General features: G+C 46.5%; 1 protein-coding gene across 5 annotated transcripts in view; it reads right to left on the bottom strand.

The window, feature by feature from the left end:
- Pdss2 (decaprenyl diphosphate synthase subunit 2) overlaps window positions 1-24,519 on the bottom strand; it is a 229,059-nt gene that overhangs the window by 28,653 nt on the left and 175,887 nt on the right. For all 5 annotated transcript variants that reach the window (XM_063279333.1, XM_063279331.1, XM_063279332.1 and 2 more), the window contains 3 exons: window positions 23,529-23,702; window positions 21,770-21,901; window positions 3,263-3,295 (listed from right to left, as the gene is read on the bottom strand). In XM_063279333.1, the coding sequence (XP_063135403.1) occupies window positions 3,263-3,295; window positions 21,770-21,901; window positions 23,529-23,702 (339 nt within the window). The remainder of the gene's footprint in view (window positions 1-3,262; window positions 3,296-21,769; window positions 21,902-23,528; window positions 23,703-24,519) is intronic.

The raw sequence follows: 24,519 nt of genomic DNA, 5'->3' as shown, positions 1-24,519 counted from the left end.
GCACAGAGGGCTGCCCTGCTCTAGTGCTGATTAATTAGGCTTATTACAAATATAAAAGACATGGCAGGCTGGAGAGACGGCTCAGCGGTTAAGAGCACTGGCTGCTCTTCCAGAGGTCATGAGTTCAAGTCCCAGCAACCACCTGGTGGCTCACAGCCATCTATAGGGGGATCTGATGCCCTCTTCAGGCAGGCAGATGCATATGCAGCAGAGCCCTCATACATTAAATAAATAAAAAAAAAAATTAAAAAAAAATGTGTGTCTTTTATCCGAGAGCTGAATGGCCAAAGGCGGGGTAGAAGTCCCTGACTAAGATAAATATTTCCAACAGGATGGCTTTGGTGTGAGCTCAAAGGTTATAGTGGAGACTCAATCCTTTTGCTCAACCTTGCAGTGAGGTTGAATGGGTCTAAGAAGCAAAGCCATGAAACTAACAAACCTGAAAGCTCAGAGATACTAAGTGGGGCTGCCGATATCGGAAGGCCCAGAAGACATGAAGGTTCAGAGCCACAATGAGGCCCAGCCATTCACCCAGCGCACGGCAGGAAGGAAGCTAAGCCATCGGAGAATGACACATGGAAACTGGCTCTAGGCTGAGAGGTGCTTCCACAGCCTGGTCGTCTGGTCGTCTGCGGCAGAGCAAAGGACCTGGGCCGGCGTAAAGCCCAGGGTCACAGGCATGCACTGGGTGCAGAGTCCAGTCAGCCTGAGAAAGTGTGGGCGTTTCCGCTGCTCCCAAGCGAGCAAAGCTACGCCGGCCCGTTGATGTCCTCTGTCTTCTTAGGAATGCAGACGTGCTCACCCTCCAGGTCATCTCGACCGCCACAGAAGTCAGATGATTAGCAAGCTCAACTCGTTAGCCAAGCAGTGCATACTTGCTACCCACCTGAAAAATGGTCCTTTCTTTGGTCTCTAAATGGTGTGAAGCTAATGTCTCACAGATTTATTTATTGATTTGGAAGTTTTCTTCTACAGGGTTCTTTTATTATTTATACGAGTATATGTGCACCATGTTCATTTCCTGTGCCCTTAAAGGTCAGAAGAGGGTTTCAGATCCCCTGGGACTAGAATTGCCAACAGTTGTAAGCGGCCATGTGGGTGCTGCTGGGAATCAAACCAGCGTCCTCTGTAAGAGCAGCCAGTTCTCTGACTGCTGAGCCAGCTCTGCAGACACCACAGTTTTATTTTTCTGGTTTTCATGCGTTGAGACCTTTCAGCATTGCCCTGGCTGTTTTGTAACTCACTGTGTAGACCAGGCAGGCCTTGAACTGACAGATCTGCCTGCCTCTGCCTGTCAAATGCTGGAATTAAAAGCCTGCCTCACCACACCCCATAGCTTTGTTTTTAATTTAAGAAATGGTTTTTTGAGAGGACGGGGTCTTGTGTATCCCAGGCTGGCCTTGAACTTATGGTACAGCCAGAGCTGATTTTAAAAACTTACCCGGCAAGCACTGGGATCACGGGTGTTGGCCACCATGTGGTGCTGGCAATGGAGCCAGGACACTGCACACGCAGGTGAATACTCTGCTGGGTCACAGGGCTGTGTCTTACCTCCATTAAACGTATTCACTTATACTTAGTGTATTGTGTCTGTGGGTGTGCATGACTGTGTGTGAGCACGGGTGAGTGTGTTTGTGAGCACGTGTGTACCACTGTTGGTTCTAGGGATTGACTGGATCATCAGGCTGATGGCTCTGACCCATCTCTTTGCCGTCCCCTCTTAACTAAAATGAAAGAGAACATGTCATTATAGCTGTGTGTGGGTGTGTGAGGTGATGGTGTAGGTGCAGGCACATGTGGAGGTCGGAAGACAATTTTGGGAGCTGGCTCTCTCCTTCCACAGTGTGGCCCGGGAATTGAACTCAGGTTGTCAGACTTGCAAGACAACCATTTTATCCACTGAGCTACCTGACTGGAGCAAATGTTTTTTTAACTTCAATTATTATTATTATTATTTTCTGTTTTGGAGATGAGGTCTCATCATAGTGCTGGCCTCAAATTCCTGATCCTTCTGCCTCAACCCCCAAGCACTAGATTACAAGTGTCTGCTCTGGTGCTGGTCACAGCCAGGTTTACTAAAGGAAGTATGTCGGAATGACCTGGGAAGGCTGGCAAACACCCTGCCGGCCTCCTCTGCTCTCTCTGTAAGAGGATGTGATGCACAGCCACGCCCGGCTTAGCTTCTCCACGGTGCTGGGGATCTCATGGTAAGCGCTCTCAGCTGCGGACTCACTGTCCCAGCCCCTCACCCTCTTTGTAACAACACACTTGCCAGGGACTGTATAACTTCCATGATGCTCATGGTGCCTCGTAGTTCCAGAGGCTGGCAAACATAAGGCTCACGTGTGCGCCTTTCTGCTGCATCATGTCAAGACAAGCTTTGGTGTGTGAGCTTCGAAAGCTCCTCAGGTGGGGAAGGAAGTTGTGTTTATAGATGTTCCGTGCTGCCCAATGCTTCACTGATGCTATCTGTGGTTGGAATGCGCTCCCAAGAGTTCATATGCTGGTAACCGGATTCCCTGGTTGACATGCTGACGGTTTTGGAGGGAGACCCTTTATGGCACAATTGGGACCAGGCAAGGTTGTGAAGGCTGGGCCCCCATGAGGCCAACAAGCCTACTTCTTCCAACCACGTAATGACCTCCGTCTTTCCAGAGGACCCTGTGGGTTCTGGGGGTCAAACTCAGGGTGTCAGGCTTGGCTTCGAGCTGTCTGGCAGTGAGTACCTTTACCTGCTGAGCCCTCTTGCTGGCCCTCACCATTTTAGTCTCCATATCTAACACACTGTGTGGAATAAACACGCACACTGTTGAATGAGTCATTTCTATCTGCTAAAGGCAATCTCAGCTTTAAACACCATGCGTCTTCCTCTTTAACCTACTTATCTGACTTAAAACTTTGTTATTTTCTATGTGTATGGGTGTGGTGCTTACACGCATGTTAGAACACTGTGTATGCAAGGCCAGAGACGGTGTGGGACTCCTCGGGACTGGAGCTTCAGACGACTGTGAGGCATGACGTGGTGAAGCCAACCAAAGCCATAGATACTGATTTATTCACTGAGAGAGGCTCTCACTATGTAGCTTCGGCTGTGTCAGTTTCTTTGTAGACCAGGGTGGCCTAAACTTAGAGAGACCTGACTGCTTTTACCTCCAAGGGGCTGGGATTGAAAGTTCATGCCACCATGCCCAGTCATGTTTCTTTTTGACCTTGCAAATATAAGAAGTGATCAGACTGTAAAGTCCTCACACACTCTACCTACCTTAGTGTAGTTCAACCTTCCTTTTTCTTGAGCCTAGAATAGAAAAGAAAAAATTAATTTCTAGGTATGCTTTTGTTTTTTGTTGCTCTTTTAGCAATCATCTGGTGTTTTGCTTCTTAATGAGTAAAATTCACAGGGCTGGACGGTGGTTCGGTGGCTAAGAGCGTGACGTACTGCTCTTCCAGAGCGGACAAGTTCATGTCCACTGGTCGACAATCACCTGGAACTGTAGGTCCAGGGGCAGCAGCCCCTTCACCCACATGCACATGCTGCCCTGAACATACACGTAGTTAAACAGAATAGAAAGACCGAAAATGAATATTCAATTCTTTTTCTTCACACTCCCTCCTTTTATTTAGCATATTTAACTTTATAGTTATTCATATAGTCAGTGATATCTCTTTGTATATAAATACATGCATGTGCATACAGCAGACACACACACACATGTACACACAAACACACATAGAACAACCTAGGAAGTTGCAAAAAAGAAAAAATATGCATTAAGGTCAAATTTGCTTCAAATAAAAAAATTAAATAAAAATCCAGTCTTTAGTCTATACTTGAACTTTTTATTTAAAAAATGTATGTGTCTAAAAATTTTGCCTGAATGTGTGTCTACGTAACATGGAGGCCAGAAGATGTTAGATTCCCTGGGGCCAGATGCTTGTGAGTTACTATGTGGGCGCTGGGAATCAAACCCAAGTCCCCTGCAAGGGCAGCCAGTGTCTTACCTGCTGAGCCATCTCCCCAGCCCACTGCTCTCAAGAGCTCTTTAGAGATCTAGGATTTCCAAAAGACTGTGAGGAGTTTGAGTTTAGTACTGAGATACAATGTATCGATAAGATACGGGTCTATTCTTGAAAGTATTTAACATCAGGCATCAGGCTATTCTCTTCTCAGACACACACACACACACACACACATGTATATATATATATATATATATATATATATATATATATATATATTTGTTTGTTCATGGGAATATTCTCTAAAATAAAATAATATCTATACTAAAAGCCCTTCTCAGTTGGGTGTAGTGACACATGCCTTTAGTCTGAGCACTCAGGAGGCAGAGGCAGGTGGATCTCTGTGAGTTCGAGGCCAGCCTGGTCTACAGAGCAAGTTCCAGGGCACCAGCCTTGATCTGATCAATGATTCCTTGATGGCCTGTCAAAGTCTCAGCAACAGCAGGTCTGGTCCACACTTGTTTGCTTTCTTTTCTTTTTTAAAGATTTACTTATTATAAGTACACTGTAGCTGTCTTCAGACACACCTGAAGAGAGTATCAGGTCTCACTACAGATGGTTGTGAGCCACCATGTGGTTACTGCGATTTGAACTCAGGACCTCTGGAAGAGCAGTCAGTGATCTTAACTGCTGAACCACCTCTCCAGTCCAGTCATTTTCTTTTTTCAGACAAGATATGTGGTCCACGCTGACCTCGAACCGGTAATCCTCCTGCCTCAGCCTTCTGAAGCAATAATCCTCTAATGCTGGGATTACCAGCCATGTGCCATCACTGACTTCCACACTTGGGTACTTCAACTCCTAGATGCCTGTTTGGTTTTTAGACAGGGTCTGGCGTGGGCTGGCCTTGTACTTGATGTGACTCTCGGACTTGTCTCCAAATGCTAGAATTACAGTGAGCACCACCATGCCTGTCCCAGTTGGCTCCTGAGTCCATCTGGGACTAAGGGACACTCCTCCCACTGTCTGCTCCATTCTTGTTCTCGATGATGCTATGAATTGTTCAGTCATGCACAGCCTTGTATTTCTTAGAGACAGTGTCTCATGTAATCCAGGCTGGCCTCACACTTATTGGGAGCTGAGGATGGCCTTCGACTCTTGGCTCTTTCCTTGGTATCTCCCAAGGGCTGGGACTATAGGTGTGTGCTGACAAGCATGGCAGATACTTTCTAGATGATGCACGGACTGTGGGATTTGTCTAGCATGTTCCTATTGCCAAAGCACCCACCCCAGCCCCACCAACCCCTGGGGTTCCTCACCACTGCCTTTGTTTTAAGCATCCTCTCTTCTTGCCTGCTCTTAACAAGCAAACTGTGTTGAAAATGTTGCAAGTGGCACTTGTGCGTCCTTGCCTTTGGGTGGTAAGATACACTGTTACAGTTTGCTTGCCTACAGAACTGGTTCCCTCCATATTTTGTTTATAGACCAAATGTCACAGAGAGCTCCAGCACCGGGAAGCACTTACGATGGACACATGCTACTTTTAAACCTTGACCTCTCTTTTTACTTTGTGCTTCTAGCTTGTTCCCGACCCCTGCACCCCACCACTGCCTTTCATCCAGTAGAGATGTCTATACTGGCGAGCCTGCTCTGAAAGCAGAAAGGAGCATCTATAGCACACACAGCCCAGATTCTGCAGTTATATAAACAGAGCAAGCTGTGGCTACTGAGTGGGACCCGCCTCAATGTCCCTTTTCTCCTCTCTTCTTTTCTTTCTTTTCTTCCTTCTTCCTTCCTTCCTCACCCCCCTTTCCTTTCTTTCTTTTTAGCTTGCCAAAGGATTTACTGTGTGCTCCAGGCTGACCTAGAACTTTTGATCGTCCTGCCTCAGTCTCCTAAGTATTGGGATTATAGGCATATGCCTACATACTTGGTCTGAATATAATTTTTATTTGGTCTCAGCAAACATTTTAGCTCTGTGAAACTATTTCATTCTAGATTGCTTAGCTTGTATGTAAAGGGATCATTCATTTCAGAAAACAAATACAGTAAATATTTAAACATTTAGATATAAATAATACATATTAGATTTCCAGTTGATAAATACACACACACACACACACACACACACACACACACACACACACACACACACACCAGGAAACAGGGACATAACTTTTTTATAAAACGCTCTAGCATTTATATCCCTATACATTCAAGTGAGAGCTAGAAACAAAGCATTCTAGCTCCTTGCTCGTCCATGAATGGCTGGCCCTGAGTGCTGCAGTAGTCAGCAGACATTCAAGGAGCAAGTGGCCCAGCGTGGGCCCAGCCATCAACAGAACAGATGAGGCCTCTGCACTCCCTAGCTCACACATGTAGGAACCACACAGCATTATTTTACACAGGCTTCATGGAGATTTCCTCCTAGAGCTTAGGCTCCACATGGGCCAGGGAAATGCTCTTCCTTGCTCAGTAGATTGGTGTCTGAATGAATGAATGAAGAATGAGTGGAGGGAAGAATGAGTGGAGGGATGAATGTTTTCTATTTAAATCTGTTGCTTGTATACTGTCTATTCAAGAGACTGAAGTAGCTTACTGCCTCTAGGAAAGTTGAATGAACTAAATATATGGTTAACAAAGAGTCCTTCCTGATTTGTGTGTGTGTGTGTGTGTGTGTGTGTGTGTGTGTGTGTGTGTGTGTGTGTGGTGTATGCATGCAGACATGGGTGTACGTGGCCATTCTGCACACATGTGGAAGTCAGAGCAAATGGAGGGTGTTTTTGTCTATTGTGCTCCACCTTATTTCTTCCCTTGACAAAGGGTTTCTCATTCGGCTAGAAGCTGTTCAGGGCCTGGCTAGCTGGGCAGAGAGCTCTTGGGACCCAGCTGCCTTAGCCCCTTCGTGCTGCAGTTACAGGCATGTGAGCCACGGCAGGCTTTTTACACTGATGCCAGGTATCTGAACCCCAGACCTCAGACCACTATGTAGCAGAACAAGCGTCGTCCTCCTAGCTCCAAGTAAGTTCACCCATTTGTTCAACTTCACAAACCAACCTCAAAGGTTTTGTCAAAGTGGAACAGGCAAAGGATGGGAGAGGGAACGATCTAGCACCATCGACCAAGAGCTTCCAACTCAGGCTGTTGAGATGGCTCGGTGGGAAAGGGCACTTTGTGCCAAGCCTAATGACTCGAGTTGATTCCCATGGACCCCGTGGTAGAAGGAGAGTATTAACTCCTACGAGCTGTCCTTTGATCTATGTGTGCTGTGATCTCTCTCTCTCTCTCTCTCTCTCTCACACACACACACACATACACATACGCACATAGTAAGTAAATACAAAAATTTAAAAAAGAGAGAATTCTGGATAGATCAGGAGTCTCTAAATTCTGGGCTCTCTCAGATTCAGGGCTGGTGGCTTTAGAATCACCCAGGTTGCTTGTGAAAAGCAGAAATTCCCACTCCTGTCTGTGCGATTCTGATTTGTTTGAGATCACTGGCCTACTCTATGTCTAACATCCTTTCCAATTCATGCTGCTTTGTACATCGGCGTTGACTGAAGAGAACTATATGGCCTCCTTAGGACCTGAGGAGAACGCAGCGCTGTAACGTTCCCTCTTTCTGACATCTGCCACTTATCATGCGTACTTCTAGCAGAGCAAGACATTATTAAAATAACTTTCTTACTGGGACCCAAAATAGGCTAACACGAAGTAAGGCTGCACTCCAGCAGCCAGTCCTGGTCCTCCCTCTGACAGCACTCCTCTCCAGAGCCCTGCAAATCCTATGGCCTGGCGTTCCCTGGGGCCTTCATTAGGAGGGTCTGTAAGGAGCCTCACTTATCTCTTTGCCTCCTGTCTGTGTACTTCTTTTCAGTACAGGTCACGAGCAAAGAATGTACGGTTTCCCAGTCTTCAGCAGCGCACAGAGAAGGTAGAGTTCAAACCTTGTTTTATCTTTTAAAAATATGACATCAGACAAGAGCTCATGGCCCAGGAGCACTGCTCTGACAGCCTGGGTGAGCGCTGTAAGACGTCTTTCCTACAGACACACCACAGCCGGGCTCAGGCTCTGAGTGGGAGGGTGGAGGAGGGGCTTCATTCTCCAGGTTACACTCAGGTCTGTGAGGACCGTGGCAGACAGACTCCTGTTGGTAAGTAATGGATGCACAAAGTGGTCTTAGGCTTTCTATAGGTCAGGTGACAGGGAAGGATTAGATGACATAAAAAAATCTGTTTCCAATTTCCAACTACTATTGTCTGGACTTGAAAGCTGTATATTGGGACACTATTTCTTTCTAAGTGTACAAAAACTAATATTTCACCCTGTGTGCATGTGTACATGCGTGCGTGCATGTGTGTGTGTGTGTGTGTGTGTGTGTGTGTGTGTGTGTGTGTTGTGTTTGCAAGAGACTGATCATCTTTACCTATGAGGTTATGTTTCCCAAATGTTATCCGTTACGTCTTACTTTGTATCTTGGCTGGCCTTGAACTCAAAGCAACCCTCTTAAGGCTTTTTGGCTGCTGGTATTCCCAGTTTGCAGTGCTGGGGATGGAACCCAGGGTAAACTAACTATTTGAGTCACCTCCCCAGCCCACAAGGTATCTTTTAAAAACTTCAGAAAAAATTGTCTCCTCTCCTCAAACCTTTTTCTCTTCTGTGATAAAGGTCCAATCTGTAAGTTCCTTTGAGCTAGGCTGCTCTCTCCCTTAGCTCTGCCTCGGGCACTCCCCAAACCCAACCATTTGCCGTCCGCCCAACTTCACTGGGTGGCTAACACACTTGCTACCTTTGCATAGCCTTCCTTTCTCTAGACGAGCATTTGCTATCTGGGATTAAATTATAGATATTGTGTTGTGTGTAGTGATTAAAACACGTTGTAAATTCAATGACAAGCTGAGCTACAGGATGAAACACAGAAGTTACACACACCGTGCTGTTCATCTCTTTTAAAAGACCTCTTTTTATTTTTACCCATGTGTCTATGTATGCCAGTATGTATGTGTGCTTCCTGTCTGTTTGTATACCAAATCTGGTCAGTAGTCATAGAGGCCAGAAGGGGTGGCAGGTCCCCTGGAACTGACGGTACAGGCCACTGAGAACTGCTGGTTTAGGTGCTGGTGATTGGCCTAGGCCCCTGCAAAAGCATGAAGCATTCCCAAATGTCCCTGGCCCCCGAGGTTCATCTTAGTAAAGCAGCATTTCATTCTAAGAGTGCAGCATTTCTCTGCATGGCCACTACCCCATAGTCATAGCCAACAGCTCTGTCATTCATTATAGATAATACTCATATATTGGCATTACAAATATTATACTTAATATGTTATTAAATTAAATATATTAAGCTATAAAACTACGTAAGTGTGTTAAGTTTTACTTTTCTGTGTTTGGGTGTTTTTCCTGCATGGATCTATGCACACAAATGCATAGGGCCCTCCAAGGGAGTCAGACAGGGAGGCGGGCCTCACCGAGTGGGCATCAGGATTGGTTGTGAGCCGCCTCGTGCTGGGAACTGAACCTGGGAAGGCCTTATGTAAGAGCAGCAAGTGCTCTTAACTGCGGCGCTCCCTCCCAACCCTGTGTATTATCACAGTTTTGTATTTTGTTTTTTCAGACAGCAGTTGGTAGACAAGATGGCTACCCAGGTGACTTTCCCCTGCCCAGTAAAGTCACCAGTCCCTTTAGTTCTGAAGCTATGCATGACTACTGCTTCCCTTCGGCTTTAAGAAGCCATCTATAGGTTCTGAGCCCCTGCAACTGTTTACTCCTCTACTACCCCACAGGCATTTATTTATTTATTGGTTTGTCTGGTTGGTCGGTTGGTGTTTGGTTGGTTGGTCGGTTTGAAACAGGGTTTCACTGTGTAGCTCAGGCTGGCCTCAAACTTGTGATCTGCCTGCCTTAGCCTCCAGAGAACTGTTCGTCATTTAGGTGATCATTGATTACTCTAATAGATATATCTGTCCTCACTGTCACAAAATGCCTGACCAAAAAAAAAAAAAACAAAACAAAACCCAAAACCCAAAACAAACAAACAAACAAACAAAAAACAACGAAAGGAAGGAAGGATTACTTTGGCTCGCACTCTGAGGGTGCTATCCATCAAGGCAGGGAGGAACAGCAGCAAGCGTGAGGCAGTCGGGGAGCAGAGAGAGATGAATGCTGGACTCTGTTGGTTTCTCCTTTGACCCAGGCCAAGGACTTCAGTCATGGACTGGCACCTCCTACCCACCCCCACAGTTGGGTGGGTCTGGCAAGTCCCTCATGGCCATGCTCAGGGTTTGTTTCCATGATGAATCTAAATCCCCTGAAGTTGACACTCAATATTAGTCATTGCCTGGCTATAGAAATAACCATGCTTTAAAAGATTTTTGCTTTTGTACTAGGAGAAATATCAACTATCCCTGGGTTCTTTGTAGAAAGCAAGACCTATTTTGTTTTGCTTTTTGAGACAAGGCCTCACTCTAGCTTAGGCTGACCAGGGACTTAGTTTGTAGTCTAGGCTGACTTCAAACTTGTAGCAATCGTCCTGCCTTAGCCTCCTGAGCTGGGATTACAAATGTGTACCACCGTAGCCTGCATGGAGAAGACAGACAGCTCTTCCTGAAGGGCAATTCTCTGTGCGTCTTCATTGAGAGGCACTGGGGGGAGTACAGTGTGTATTTAGAAGGCTCAGGAGGGCACAGAGCAAGGGGAAGCTCATCTCTTCCCTTCAGCAGAGGGGTCTGGTGTGAGACAGAGTGGGCCACACCCACTTGCCCGGGGTTAGAGCAGCGCGGAGTTCTGGCTGCCTGGCTTTCTGGTTACAAGGCTGCAAAAGCAGCAGACTGGGGAAAGCTGTGTCCATGCTGTCTGAACTGTTCTTGCCTATTATACAGCACAGGGGCAACAGGCAAGGGAGTCAGTCCCACTCAGAGCTGAACCATTTCTTCACCGGGGAACGGGAGGGAAAGTCAACGCTGTTGGAAGTGGTTTTTCATATTCTCTTCCTCTGGTTCACTGGGAAGTGAGGAAGCAATATGCAGACATGGAAAGCTGTGCCGAGTAAGTCTTAGGAGAGAAGAATAGCTTAATAAACCTCTCTGCTCAGGGGTCTGAACCATTCCTATGGCTCTGCAGAATCTGGGGAGACATGAACTTAAAGTTCGACCAGGATAAAACAAACAAAAATCTACTGCAGCCTCAGAAATGCCGTGAGCAAGAAGCCAGGATAACCACAGGGGCGTTTGCTGGGTAGAAGGGCCCACAACAATGGCCATCAACCCACAGGGCGTCCCCGACGCTCGCTGTGTTGAATCTGACGGCCTCTGTCCTCCAGCTCGGCGTTCTGCTCGCCCGACTGCCCCCAGCCCGCGCCTCCAGCCCTCTTTTTCCTTTCTATCTCACAGTCACAGCTCTGACCCATTTTCTCTGAACGTCCCAGCACCAGCAGGTGCCTCAGAGTAGCTGGTCTCCACTATTTCCTTGTTCCTCAAGTCCCATCAGTGTAACCACAAGGCCTCGATGCTATGTGGCTTAAGAACATTTCAACGTCTGCTTTACAAGTACTGGATCAAGTTCACAGGCAACTGTCCTGTTTCTGGCTTTTCGTTTTTTAAATTTAGTGACATTCATCCAACATATAATTCACTGCTTTCACCACGCTGAGTGGATCAAGTCACTGGCGTTTGCTTCATTTCACAGCATTGCACAATCACCGCTACCAAGTCCCAACCATTTTTATTACTGCAAAGGAAAGACGTGCCCTTTAAATGCCCCTCCCATTTCCCCTGCCTCGAAGCCCCCCAACCCCACCCCACCCCCACTGGTGTGGCTATGTGTTTGGAGACAAAGTCTTTTTAAAAAATGACATCTTCATGTCTATGAATGTATGTCTGTGTGCCGTGAATGTGTCTGGTGCCCATAGGAGTCAGAAGAATGCAATGGGTCCCTTAGGACCGGAGTTCTATATGGTTATGACTCTGGAAGAGTAAACTGTACTCTTACCCTCTGACTCATCTCCCCAGCTCAAGACATGTTCTTGGCACATAGTCTAGGCTGGCCTTTAACTAAGAATCCTCCTCCTCTATCTGCTGAGTGCTGGGATTCTTTTTATTATAATTTATTTATGAGGGTTTGAGACAAGGGTTTGAGCAGCTCAAGTTGGCCTCAAACACCCTGTGTAGCGAAGGATGACATTTGACCTGTGACCCTCTCACCCATACCCAGATGCTCAGATTATAGGTGCTTACAATCATGCCTAGTTTATGTGGTGCTGGGCACCGAACCCAGGGCCTGGTCCATTCCTAGGCAAGCACCCTAACAACTGAGCTACATCCCATGGTGGGATTACTTAAGGGATGTTTTAATTCAGAAGATATCCAGACTTATGGCATAATCTGAGGTTCATTCAAATAGTCCTTTCAAATGCTCACAATGTACACCTCCTGCATAGACTATCGTTAACATGCCTCAGAGTAGCACAGGAGTGATGGCGTGTACACGTAAACCCATCACCTGGGATCAAGAATTCAAGACATTTCCAGAGCCAGACTGGGATACAGCACACCCGTCTCAATCAATCATATATAAATTCCTCCCCCACGCTAACAAGAAGTGATTCGAGCGTTCTTAAATAACTATAATTCTATACTTGCAGCTAATGTGGGCTCCTAATGTGTGTCTCTTTCATCTAAGAAATGTCATGTATCTTTTCATGCATGGGCTGATCTAACAGTCTTTGTTTTCCTTTTTGAATAAAAAGGAACAGCATGCTATCCAGGGACGACTATAGTACAGTTAGCCATATTAATGTGTAATACACTCCAGGTATTTTATGGCTGGTTATGACAGTGTCAGAAAGTGGCAAGCCTAAGTGACATCTCAGTGCTTTCAGGAACAGCCAAGAATACAATCATAATTCTTATTTCTCCAGGTGACTTATAATGGCAGCAGAAAACTAGCAGGATCATTAAAAATAAAGCGTGCTGGCCTGCAATAGCCCCTGGATGCCCTGAGAGAGGCAGAGCTCTGCAGTTCTCTGAAGGATTCACTTCCTTTCACTAGAGTCAAAATGAAAACTTCTTAATGACTTTGCCTCCCGGTGAGTCACCCACTCACTGACTGGGGTCTCACCCATCATTATCTTTCCGCAGCCTACGTTTACATAAAACTAAGGCAGTGAGGATCTGCTCAGGACGGAGACAGTGCTCAGCTGCTACCTGCCCAGGTCTGTCCCTAACTGTCTCCTGAGTGAGGGCAGATATGCTCGTGGCTCAGGGCCTGGCTACACAGTATGGTCGGTCCTTAGCAGAGCTGAAGGAGGCCGAAGAGCAGGCAGAGCCACAAACAAAATTCCCAAGGTACTCTTCCTCCAGCGTCACACTGCTGCTGAACAGGTACTAAGAGAAAACGATCTTGCTTCCCTGACCAGTCAATAATCCCCACTCTCTGTGCAGGAAAGCAGAGTACATTCAACACAAGTGTTCGTGCAGAGCAGAAAGTAACTTGACATGCGGCAATGAGACATCACACGTGTCTTCCAGCATCACAAACGAGAAAGAATTTCTTCTAGATGTATTTATTGTACGTGGATGAGCACTTTACCATTTATGCATACGTGTGCCTTTGTGATCGATGCCTGCAGTGGATCCCCTGGCAACCACACTGAGTCACCATGGAGGTAAGGGAACCATACTGGGTCCTTGGCAAAAGCAACAAGTGCTGCTAACTCATCAGTCATCTTGCCAGTCTTCCCCAGAGACAACCAAAATTTGTGGGTGCTCTCTAGCTCTCTACTGTGCTCTCTCTCTCTCTCTCTCGCACACACACACACACACACACACACACGCACGTGCGCACACACATGCGTGCACACACATGTGCACACACACACATGCTCACACACACACATACACACATGCACACATACACATGCACACACACACACGAATGGGTGCCTATTCCAAGCACCTGTCAGGATGAGTATCAATTAATAAATGAATTTGTTATTATTCTTAAGGATCTTACAATCACACTCAAAACTGGAGGAAGACAGGGTAATGGAAGGGTAAACAGAAACTAATAGAAGGGTACGTCACGAGCAAACTGGATGCTAATGAGGAACCTCTGATTTACAATGGAGTGCCCTCGCATGCTGTCCAAATCCTGTGTACCGTCTCCAACTCTGAGGCATTCGCAGATCATTATCTTACTGAGGTTTAGTAAACATCACAATCTAATGACTAAGATAACAAGAGGTTTTCATCTGCAGAATGAGGGCCCCGAGTGGGAATTCACTTGAATTTCTCTTCTCTTTGCCAGGACTCCTTCCTCACAGCTGGACAGGAAAGCTGGAGCATGGACAGCAGCAAACACCAGTCTTTCCCGGGTGTGGGGACCCAGGGTGTCCACGAGGTACTCGGGTGGAGGGAGACCACTTGCTCACAGCACCAGCTTAGTGTGTGCCGGCCTCCACACGAGGTTCGTCTGAGCGAGCTGATGGTCAAATCATGCTTTTCTAAATGTCTCCTCTGCATCTAAAGATTCATCGGGGGTAATGACTGGTTTAGGACATTTCACCAAGTATTCAGGAAATCCTGGACCACACTTGTGTAGATTTACAACTTTGTAGGTCTGCAAAGAAAACCTGAGCGTTGGCATGGCTTTCCCTACAATATCTGTTATGTCCTCATAAATCTCTAACTTCTGGGGAGAGCGGCTACCTTTCGTTTAACTCATTCAGTGTATCTCTTCACCAAATGAAAATCTGCCATGAATTCTAATGCAACCCAATTAGAGCTAGGAGCACCATCTGTGTGTATATATATATATATATTCAGCTCAGCTGTTAAAAAAAACTTACACACACATTGTATTACATGCCCCAGTAATACAATGCTCAGTGTAAAGTATGCTGTGCGGTATTTCATTGTCTCATACCAGCCCATCGTTTCCCTGGTTGTTTGTTTGTTGTGAGACAGGATCAGGAAGCTGGAATCCTTCTACCCTGGGATTCCAGGCATAAGCGACCACACACAGCTCACAACATTTTAAATACGCCAATTTAAATTTTCTTCAACAATTAATATTTTAGTATATATTTTGGTGTGCATTGCCCACATTTCTGAACGCTTTCTTACGACTGATTCCTAGAAGTGAAATGAGATTACAGTTTTAAAACGGAAACAAACAGAATAGTATTTAAATGTCATGCAGTATAAAACTCCTAAAAAAAATTAAAAAAAAAAACCCAAAACCAAAAAACAGGACAAACAAAAAGATCCAGCATCCCGTGGAGCCCAAGTCATTCTCTTTAGTCTGTTCTAGTTTCAAATGTTTCTTGTTCCTGGTTTTAAAGTTTTAGACGTTATCCACTGATGCATGACAGAGATCCTTAAATCTCTTACGTGTTCAAACCCGTTTCCCCGCCTTCCTCCTCTTCACTCCTACTCCTTTGGCTCGCCCATACTTCGGCTGGTGCCAGGGGATGACAATCAAGTTCAACCCCTGTGTAACCGCAGTCTGCCGCAAACCCTGCACCCCCTCAGACGCCCCTCCGCGCAGGAGCGTCTTCCCCAGGGAGCTGCTGTGCCCTCTGCTGTCTGGCTCCCATGAGGATGGTGGTTCAAAGGCACTGCACAGGCCGGGAAATGGAGGTGGTCTGGACACAGAGAAGGCACTAACATCCACCTCGGGCTAAGGAGGCAACCACGTAATAGTCCTCTAGTCCTCGTGGACACCGCCTGAACAAGGCGCTTAGCCCTAGGCTAACTGGAGAAAACTACTGAATGCAAAGCCAAGACTCAACAAACTAGGAGAGAAAGGCAGACACCAGCAAGAAGTGAGTGCGGGAGGCAGGCAGGGATGGGACCAGCGGGATGGGACGAGACGCAGTGCGGGCTCATGATGGTTCTGGAATGCTCCTCCTTCTCCTCTCCTTCTGCTTCAGTGAACCTACTCTTACAATTCTGCTTAATAACTTTTGAGTAAAATGGTATCTGTATCATTTCATAAACAAAATCTATTTCTTGTAAACTACTCAGGGCTTACATTTTTCTGCTCTGTTAGCATTAGTCTCTAAGTCATATGAAACATGGTTGCGTTTCCTCTCGGGCGTTTTCATTGTGCTTTACAGTGGGCTAACAGTTGCTGCAGTCGATCCCAGGCATTCAGTGTGGCTGTTTAGCTGTTACGTGTTGGGTTTTGGGGACTGACCCTGGGCTCCTGCATGCTAGGCAGCGCTTTACAAACTCGCCCCCGGCCTCTTCTTACTTTGAGACAGGGCCTCACTAAGTTGCTCAGGTTGGCCTTGAGTTCACTCTGAGGCTTAGGGAGGCCTCACACTTGGGATCTGGCTGCTTCAGCCTTCTGAGGAACTGGGGTTCCAGGCCTGGCATGTGGCCATTCAATCCCTTGGACACTCTTATACAGAAAGGTGAGGAAGTCTTTGACTTCTTCTTCTTCTTTTTTCTTTTTCTTCTTTTTTTTTTTCAGAGCTGGGGACCGAACCCAGGGCCTTGTGCTTGCTAGGCAAGCGCCCTACCACTGAGCTAAATCCCCAACTCCGGTCTTTGACGTCTTGCCTTGATTCCGTGTGGGCCTTTGGAGCTGAATGGTTATGAGCCCCATGAGGGCCTCCTTCCTTCCTTCCTCTCTCCCTCCCTCCATCCCTCCCTTCCCTCCCTCTCTTCCCTTCCTTCCTTCCCAAAGATTTATTTATTTTATGTATGTGAGTACACTGTCGCTGTCTTCAGACACACTAGAAGAGGGCATCGGATCCCATCACAGATGGTTGTGAGCCACCATGTGGTTGCTGGGAATTGAACTCAGGGCCTCTGGAAGAGCAGTCAGTGCTCTTAACCACTGAGCCATCTCTCCAGTCCCCTTTTTTCTGGGCCATCTTTCTAAGCCCCAAATTTTATCTTATTTTTTTCAGATAGCGTCTCATGCAGCCCAGGCTGGCCTCAAATTGGGTAACACAGCTGAGATGACCTTGAACTCTTGCTCGCCCTGCAAGCACTGGGACTGCAGGCGCAAATCCTCTCTGGCCATCTATAATGCTCAGCATGGTCACCCATAACAGGTAACTGATCAGTTCAGTTTTTACCTTGGAGATACTTCCCAGGGCAGGGCAGATGGCTCAGCAAGTATGAGGACTGCAGCTTGGATCCCCAGGACCCACGTAAAAGCTAGTGGCAGTGATGTGACCTCTTATCCCAATGCTCCTACAGGGAATGGGAGGCAGAGACAGGACACTACCTAGAAGGTCCTGGGGGAACAACACAAAGCCCTACCTCCAACAAACTGGGAGCAAGGACTGACACCAAGGCTGGCCTTTGACCTGTACATGTGGGCTGGGCCACGTGCACCATCACTGACATTCACCAACATGTTCACACTCCTAAATACACAGATACACACACACACAGATACACACACACATACATCACACACACAGATACACACACACACATACACACACATACACACACATACACACACATACACACAGATACACACACACACACATACACACAGATACACACAGATACACACACATACACACACATACACACACACAGATACACACAGATACACACATACACACAGATACACACAGATACACACACACAGATACACACAGATACACACACATACACACATATACACAGATACACACACAGATACACACACATACACACACATACACACACATACACACAGATACACACACATACACACACAGATACACACATACATACACACACATACACACACATACACACACATACACACACATACACACAGATACACACAAACACACACACATACACACAGATACACACACATACACACACACATACACACACATACACACACACAGATACACACACAAACACACAGATACACACACATACACACAGATACACACAGATACACACATACACACACATACACACAGATACACACACATACACACACAGATACACACATACATACACACACATACACACACATACACACACATACACACACATACACACACAAACACACACATACACACACATACACACACATACACACACAGATACACACACATACACACATACACACACATACACACACATACACACACATACACACACAGATACACACATACATACACACACATACACACACATACACACACATACACACACATACACACACAAACACACACATACACACACATACACACACATACACACACAGATACACACACATACACACACATACACACACAGATACACACACATACACACAGATACACACAGATACACACACATACACACACATACACACACATACACACACATACACACACACAGATACAAACACACACACACACACACACACACACACACACACACACACACACACACACTTTCAAAAAGGATTTCTCCTGGAGCTCTGTCCTGTCTCGGTGCAGCCAGCATACATAGCCATTGCCCAAGACTTGTTAGCATGACAGGCAGGGAAGCACGGCACTTAGGATTTGGACTGATCCTGTAGCTGACTTGCTTAGGTTTGAATCGTGAATATGCTGTGTGATAGTTTAATCATTACTTAACCTCTCTGTGCCTTAGACTCCTGCTTGGAGCTGCTGTTGTAGCCTTATTACTGCTCTTGTCTGTGTCCAGTCACCTACCCCCTGGAGCATTTAACAATGCTGGGGCTGCACCCAGGGTTATGTGCAGACCACTGAGCCCTGTCCTTAGCGTGCTTCCTGTCTTGATGGAATATATTTATGTACTCTCCGGAACGAAGACAGGAAAGATAATTTTCCCAAGAGCCTGCGGGTCTTGAACTCATGGCGATCTTCCTCCATCCGTGCAAACACAGGGAATGTAGGACGTGCTCCCTGCCTTGGGACAGTCTGAGCTGCCTGTCCCAAGCTCGTTTTGTTTTATTTTTAATCTATTTTTATTTTATATACAAGCACTTGCATTGCATGTCTGTCTGTGCATTGTGTGTGTGCTGGTGACTGCAGAGGCCAGTAGAGGGAATCAGATGCCCTGGAACGAGAGTTACAGGTCACTGTGAGCTGTGGAAGCTGGGACTGAACCTGGGTCCTCTACAAGAGCAGCCAGTGCTCTTACCCACTGAGCCACCTCTTCAACCCCACAGATTCTTCTTAGTAAATAATTTTTATGTTTTATAGTCTGCCTTCTTGTTCTGGGGTTGTCCTTTTTCATATATTACCTGGGCCAGTTTCTTAGTTTTAATATTGCACATAGTGTGTCTAAAAATGTGTTTTCCTTGCACAGCCTGCTTCCTCTATGTCCCCTTTGTCAGTTTGCTTAGACTCCCTTGTTCATGACAGTCTTTTCTCAGTGCCCTTGTCCTCTGTCCCATACATATCCTTCTCAGGACGAGGCAGCTAGAGATGCTGTCATGGACATGCAGAGGCTGGTCACTGTGGATGACTGTCCAAGTGCTGTTTACCAAGGGGACCCCAAACTGCCATACTTTTCTTTGGGGTGACAGCTTCCTAAGAATGAATCTTCCAGTTTCTCCTTGGTGACTATGAGGGAGACTTTGAGCCAGCTGCTTACATTTTGGGAGTCAGTACAGGAGGAGGAGGGTTAGAGGAGGAGGGTCAGGAGGAGGAGGAGGATCAGGAAGAAGAGGAGGGTCAGGAGGAAGAGGAGGGCCAGGAGGAGGAGGAGGGTCAGGAGGAGCAGGAGGGTCAGGAGGAGGAGGAGGGTCAGGAAGAAGAGGAGGGTCAGGAGGAAGAGGAAGGTCAGGAGGAGGAGGAGGGTAAGGAAGAAGAGGAGGGTCAGGAGGAAGAGGAGGGTCAGGAGGAGGAGGAGGGTCAGGAAGAGGAGGAGGGTTAGGAGGAGGAGGGTTAGGAGGAGGAGAGTTAGGAGGAGGAGGGTTAGGAGGAAGAGGAGGGCCAGGAGGAGGAGGAGGGTCAGGAGCAGGAGGAGGGTCAGGAGGAGGGGGAGGAGGGTTAGGAAGAGGAGGTCAGGAGGAGGAGGGTCAGGAGGAAGAGGGTTAGGAGGAAAAGGAGGATCAGGAGGAGGAGGGTCAGGAGCAGGAGGAGGAGGAAGGTTAGGAAGAGGAGGGCCAGGAGGAGGAGGAGGGTAAGGAAGAAGAGGAGGGTCAGGAGGAAGAGGAGGGCCAGGAGGAGGAGGGTAAGGAAGAAGAGGAGGGTCAGGAGGAGGAGGAGGGTCAGGAGGAGGAGGAGGGTAAGGAAGAAGAGGAGGGTCAGGAGGAAGAGGAGGGTCAGGAGGAGGAGGAGGGTCAGGAAGAGGAGGAGGGTTAGGAGGAGGAGGGTTAGGAGGAGGAGAGTTAGGAGGAGGAGGGTTAGGAGGAAGAGGAGGGCCAGGAGGAGGAGGAGGAGGGTCAGGAGCAGGAGGAGGGTCAGGAGGAGGGGGAGGAGGGTTAGGAAGAGGAGGTCAGGAGGAGGAGGGTCAGGAGGAAGAGGGTTAGGAGGAAAAGGAGGATCAGGAGGAGGAGGAGGGTCAGGAGCAGGAGGAGGAGGAAGGTTAGGAAGAGGAGGGCCAGGAGGAGGAGGAGGGTAAGGAAGAAGAGGAGGGTCAGGAGGAAGAGGAGGGCCAGGAGGAGGAGGGTAAGGAAGAAGAGGAGGGTCAGGAGGAGGAGGAGGGTAAGGAAGAAGAGGAGGGTCAGGAGGAAGAGGAGGGTCAGGAGGAAGAGGAGGGTCAGGAGGAAGAGGAGGGTCAGGAGGAGGAGGAGGGTCAGGAAGAGGAGGAGGGTCAGGAGCAGGAGGAGGGTCAGGAGGAAGAGGAGGGTCAGGAGGAGGAGGGTAAGGAAGAAGAGGAGGGTCAGGAGGAAGAGGAGGGTCAGGAGGAAGAGGAGGATCAGGAGGAGGAGGAGGGTCAGGAAGAGGAGGGTCAGGAGCAGGAGGAGGGTCAGGAAGAGGAGGAGGGTTAGGAGGAGGAGGGTTAGGAGGAGGAGAGTTAGGAGGAGGAGGGTTAGGAGGAAGAGGAGGATCAGGAGGAGGAGGAGGGTCAGGAGCAGGAGGAGGAGGAAGGTTAGGAAGAGGAGGGTCAGGAAGAGGAGGGTTAGGAGAAGGGGATGTTATCTTTCAGAATGCAGACCCTCACTTAGGCGCTGTGCCATAGGATGTTACCCCTAAATCCCCACACTCAGCTGTGCCTGGAGCCATCCGACATCTATAGACCCAGTGTAATAATACCAATGACAACCATGAAGTTAAATAAATACCACGAGACCCTAGATGAAAAAGTAGGAAGTTTTTGTACCAGTGTTTCTGAACTAAGATAAACCAAATAGTTCTAATCTGCTCAGGGCCCTGAAAATGGAGGATATCTACCCAGTCCTTGTCCCTTTATTCTTCCCACTTTTCCATGCTCCCCCACCCTTCTAGCTTTGATAATGTCTCAAAATGGGTGTTTAAGGTCCAAGTTTGTTTTAAAATAACCCAACAAGCTGACAGACGGAGCTCATGTTATTCTGCAGCTTGCACTGGAGTCCACAGATGGGAAATTGCTGTCAGTTAAAGGGTGGTGCTATTACCATGCCCAATTTCTGAGAGTCGTTAGAAAAAAAATCCCCAAAGTTAATTAGCATTCTCAACAGGCACTAGTGCTGTACTGCAGTCGATCGTCTACAGACACAGACATAAGTGTGGCCTCCAACTCACAACTACGCTCTATCCTCTGAAACATGGAGGCTAGGAAGGGTCTCACTCTAAAGAAAGGGCTTTTATAAATGGCTGATCTATATCTTTAAACACCATGAACTAGGAATTTTGTTCTAGAATCAACTATAATGGTGTCAAAAATAGGAGTGATTTCATCTTACCTCTCCAATCTGCTTAATCCACAAATCTCTCCCGAGAAACTCCTGATGTAAGACTACGGGTGCCGAGTTTAGGTTAAAAGTCTTAGAGTCACTGGCCTTGTCTTTAATAAAAGGCTGGAGGTCAGAATTTATCTGGAAGGAGAGGTAGAGGAGTTATGAGTATGACGTACCCATCAGGAGTACCAGTTACATAGTGTTTCCATGCACTTTGCTGGGATTTAATAAGCACACGCACATTCTGGATGACTTAGCAACATCTCTCCATCTCCAGCCCCTTCTCCTTTAACTTCAAGTTAAATGTAGAAATAATAAAGAAATAATAAATACACTAGTTTATAGGGAAACCCAAGTTTTAACAAAACATGAAAAATCTCATCTGGAAATTACAAACACACACACACACACACACACACACACACACACACACACACACACAGAGAGAGAGAGAGAGGGAGACAGAGAAAGAGAGAAAGACAGAGAGAGACACACACAGAGAGATACACACATATAAACACACATACACACAGAGACATACATATATAGACACACACATACATAGACACATATACACATAAACACATACATGTTGTACAGGCTGGTTTTGTGTGTCAACTTGACACAAGCTGGAGTTATCACACAGAAAGGAGCCTCAGCTGAGGAAATGCCTCCATGAGACCCAGCTGTAAGGCATTTTCTCAATTAGTGATCAAGGTGGGAGGACCCAGCCCATTGTGGGTGGTGCCGTCCCTGGGCTGGTGGTCTTGGGTTCTATAAGAGAGCAAGCTGAGCAAGCCAGGGGAAGCAAGCCAGTAGGAAACATCCCTCCATGGCCTCTGCATCAGCTCCTGGTTCCTGACCTGCTTGAGTTCCAGTCCTGACTTCCTTTGGTGATGAACAGCAATGTGGAAGTGTAAGCTGAATAAACCCTTTCCTCCCCAGCTTGCTTCTTGGTCATGATGCTTGTGCAGGAATAGAAACCCCAACTAAGACATGTGTTATACATATTAAGACACATCTGTGTATATAGAAGTATACACAAGTACACACGAACATGTATGCATTCCTGTCTTTATGACTTAAATAACATCTGAAAGTAAGTAACTGAATTTCTTTGAGACAGAGTTTTTCTATTACGTAGCTCTGGATGTCCTAGGAAACTGAGAATTTGAAGTTAAATCAAGGCGGCCACGAAGCTGCTGGCTTGTGATGTGTCTGGTGATGTTCACCTTTCACACTGAAGAGAACGAGTTACTAATGTCTTCCTCCTTCGTTACCGTCGTCCTCCTTCCGAGCCTCTCCTACTCTCCGGAGTCTTCTCACTTTCTCTTAATAAATCTATGCTCCAGCTTTGATTAAAAATATTAAGTCATGAATTAAAATTGAAGCTTTCAACTTTATACCGTACGCCTTCAAATTTTATTAACTTTCCAATATTTGTTTAACATAGGATTTACAAGGGAACTGTAACAAAAATAAAAAAGTAGTCTGCCATTCTGCGAGGGTGATATCACCTGCTATTTAATCATTTGGGGGAATTATTTCAAGAATTCTTTCAGGTGGTGAGAAACGTAAACATCAAAACTGTATAGCGTCTGCCGATCGTGTTGCTTATTTAACGATCACTGTCTCCGATTAATGCTTTTCTCTCTCTCTCTCTCAATAAACAGTTTTCGAGCTATGAAAGCGGCTTATGAAGTACTAACGGTTCTCCGTGTACATGAACCGTACTTCAGGATGCGGATGACAGGGAGTGACACACCTTGTGGCTCATGGCCATGTGCTTTCCGTATTGAAACGCCATGTCTTGGACCGCAGCGTCATGCTTCGCTAACTCCATGGCGGCCTTGCAGCTCTTCGCTAGCAAGGCACAGTGGGATAGGAAAGTCTGCTCCTTCCAGGTCGATATTCTGATGTCATCTGGGATAGGATTTCCCTGAAAATGTAAAAAAAAAAAAAAAAAAAGGCCAAGATGAAAAGGCTTTAGGATTAATTTCTCTGTGTTTTTGAAGGATAAAAGCATTAAAAACTGGTCAGATCTGGTGGTTTACAGGTGCAATCTCAGTAACTGAGAGGCTGAGGCAGGAGGACTACACATTCCAGGCTGGCCAGGGCTACAATGAATGACTGAATGACTGAATGAACAAATGGACGACATGGATCTGGGTGGATGCATCAGCACCAAAGATGGCGGCGTGTTTCATTAACACTATGTATTAATGAAATCTTTTCGTCATCTTTTGCTATTTCTCTTCTCGGTTTTCCTCTGTCCTTCCTCGCTTGGTTAGAACAATGAAGATAATTGTTTCTTAATGCTTCTCCTTTGCTCACACACTCTCTGAATTCTAAAACCTGACAACCTTTCCTTTTATGGTAATAAAAGCAATGGCTTTTTGGCCCAACTCTTACCCAAAATATCTCCTAGGTGACCTGCACTTCAGGTACACAGGATACACCTTAGTTCTTGAATTATATACAATTTTACATATGTGATAATTTTGAAATATTATCCTCTTCAGAGGTATTTTTCTCTGTACTCTCTATTCATTAAACTGAGTATCCCCAGTATAAATATTTTGAATAATATTCTTTTTTTTTTCTTTTTTTCGGAGCTGGGGACCGAACCCAGGGCCTTCCGCTTGCTAGGCAAGCGCTCTACCACTGAGCTAAATCCCCAACCCCTTGAATAATATTCTTGAATATTCCCACAGGTGCTCTCTTCTTTTGAAAATCATCATCTAGTTGCAGTTGGC

Source organism: Rattus norvegicus, chromosome 20, assembly GCF_036323735.1.
Source record: "Rattus norvegicus strain BN/NHsdMcwi chromosome 20, GRCr8, whole genome shotgun sequence".
Classification (NCBI taxonomy): domain Eukaryota; kingdom Metazoa; phylum Chordata; class Mammalia; order Rodentia; family Muridae; genus Rattus; species Rattus norvegicus.
The sequence above is the reverse complement of the archived record's forward strand: the minus strand, read 5'-3'. Positions and strand labels throughout refer to the sequence as shown.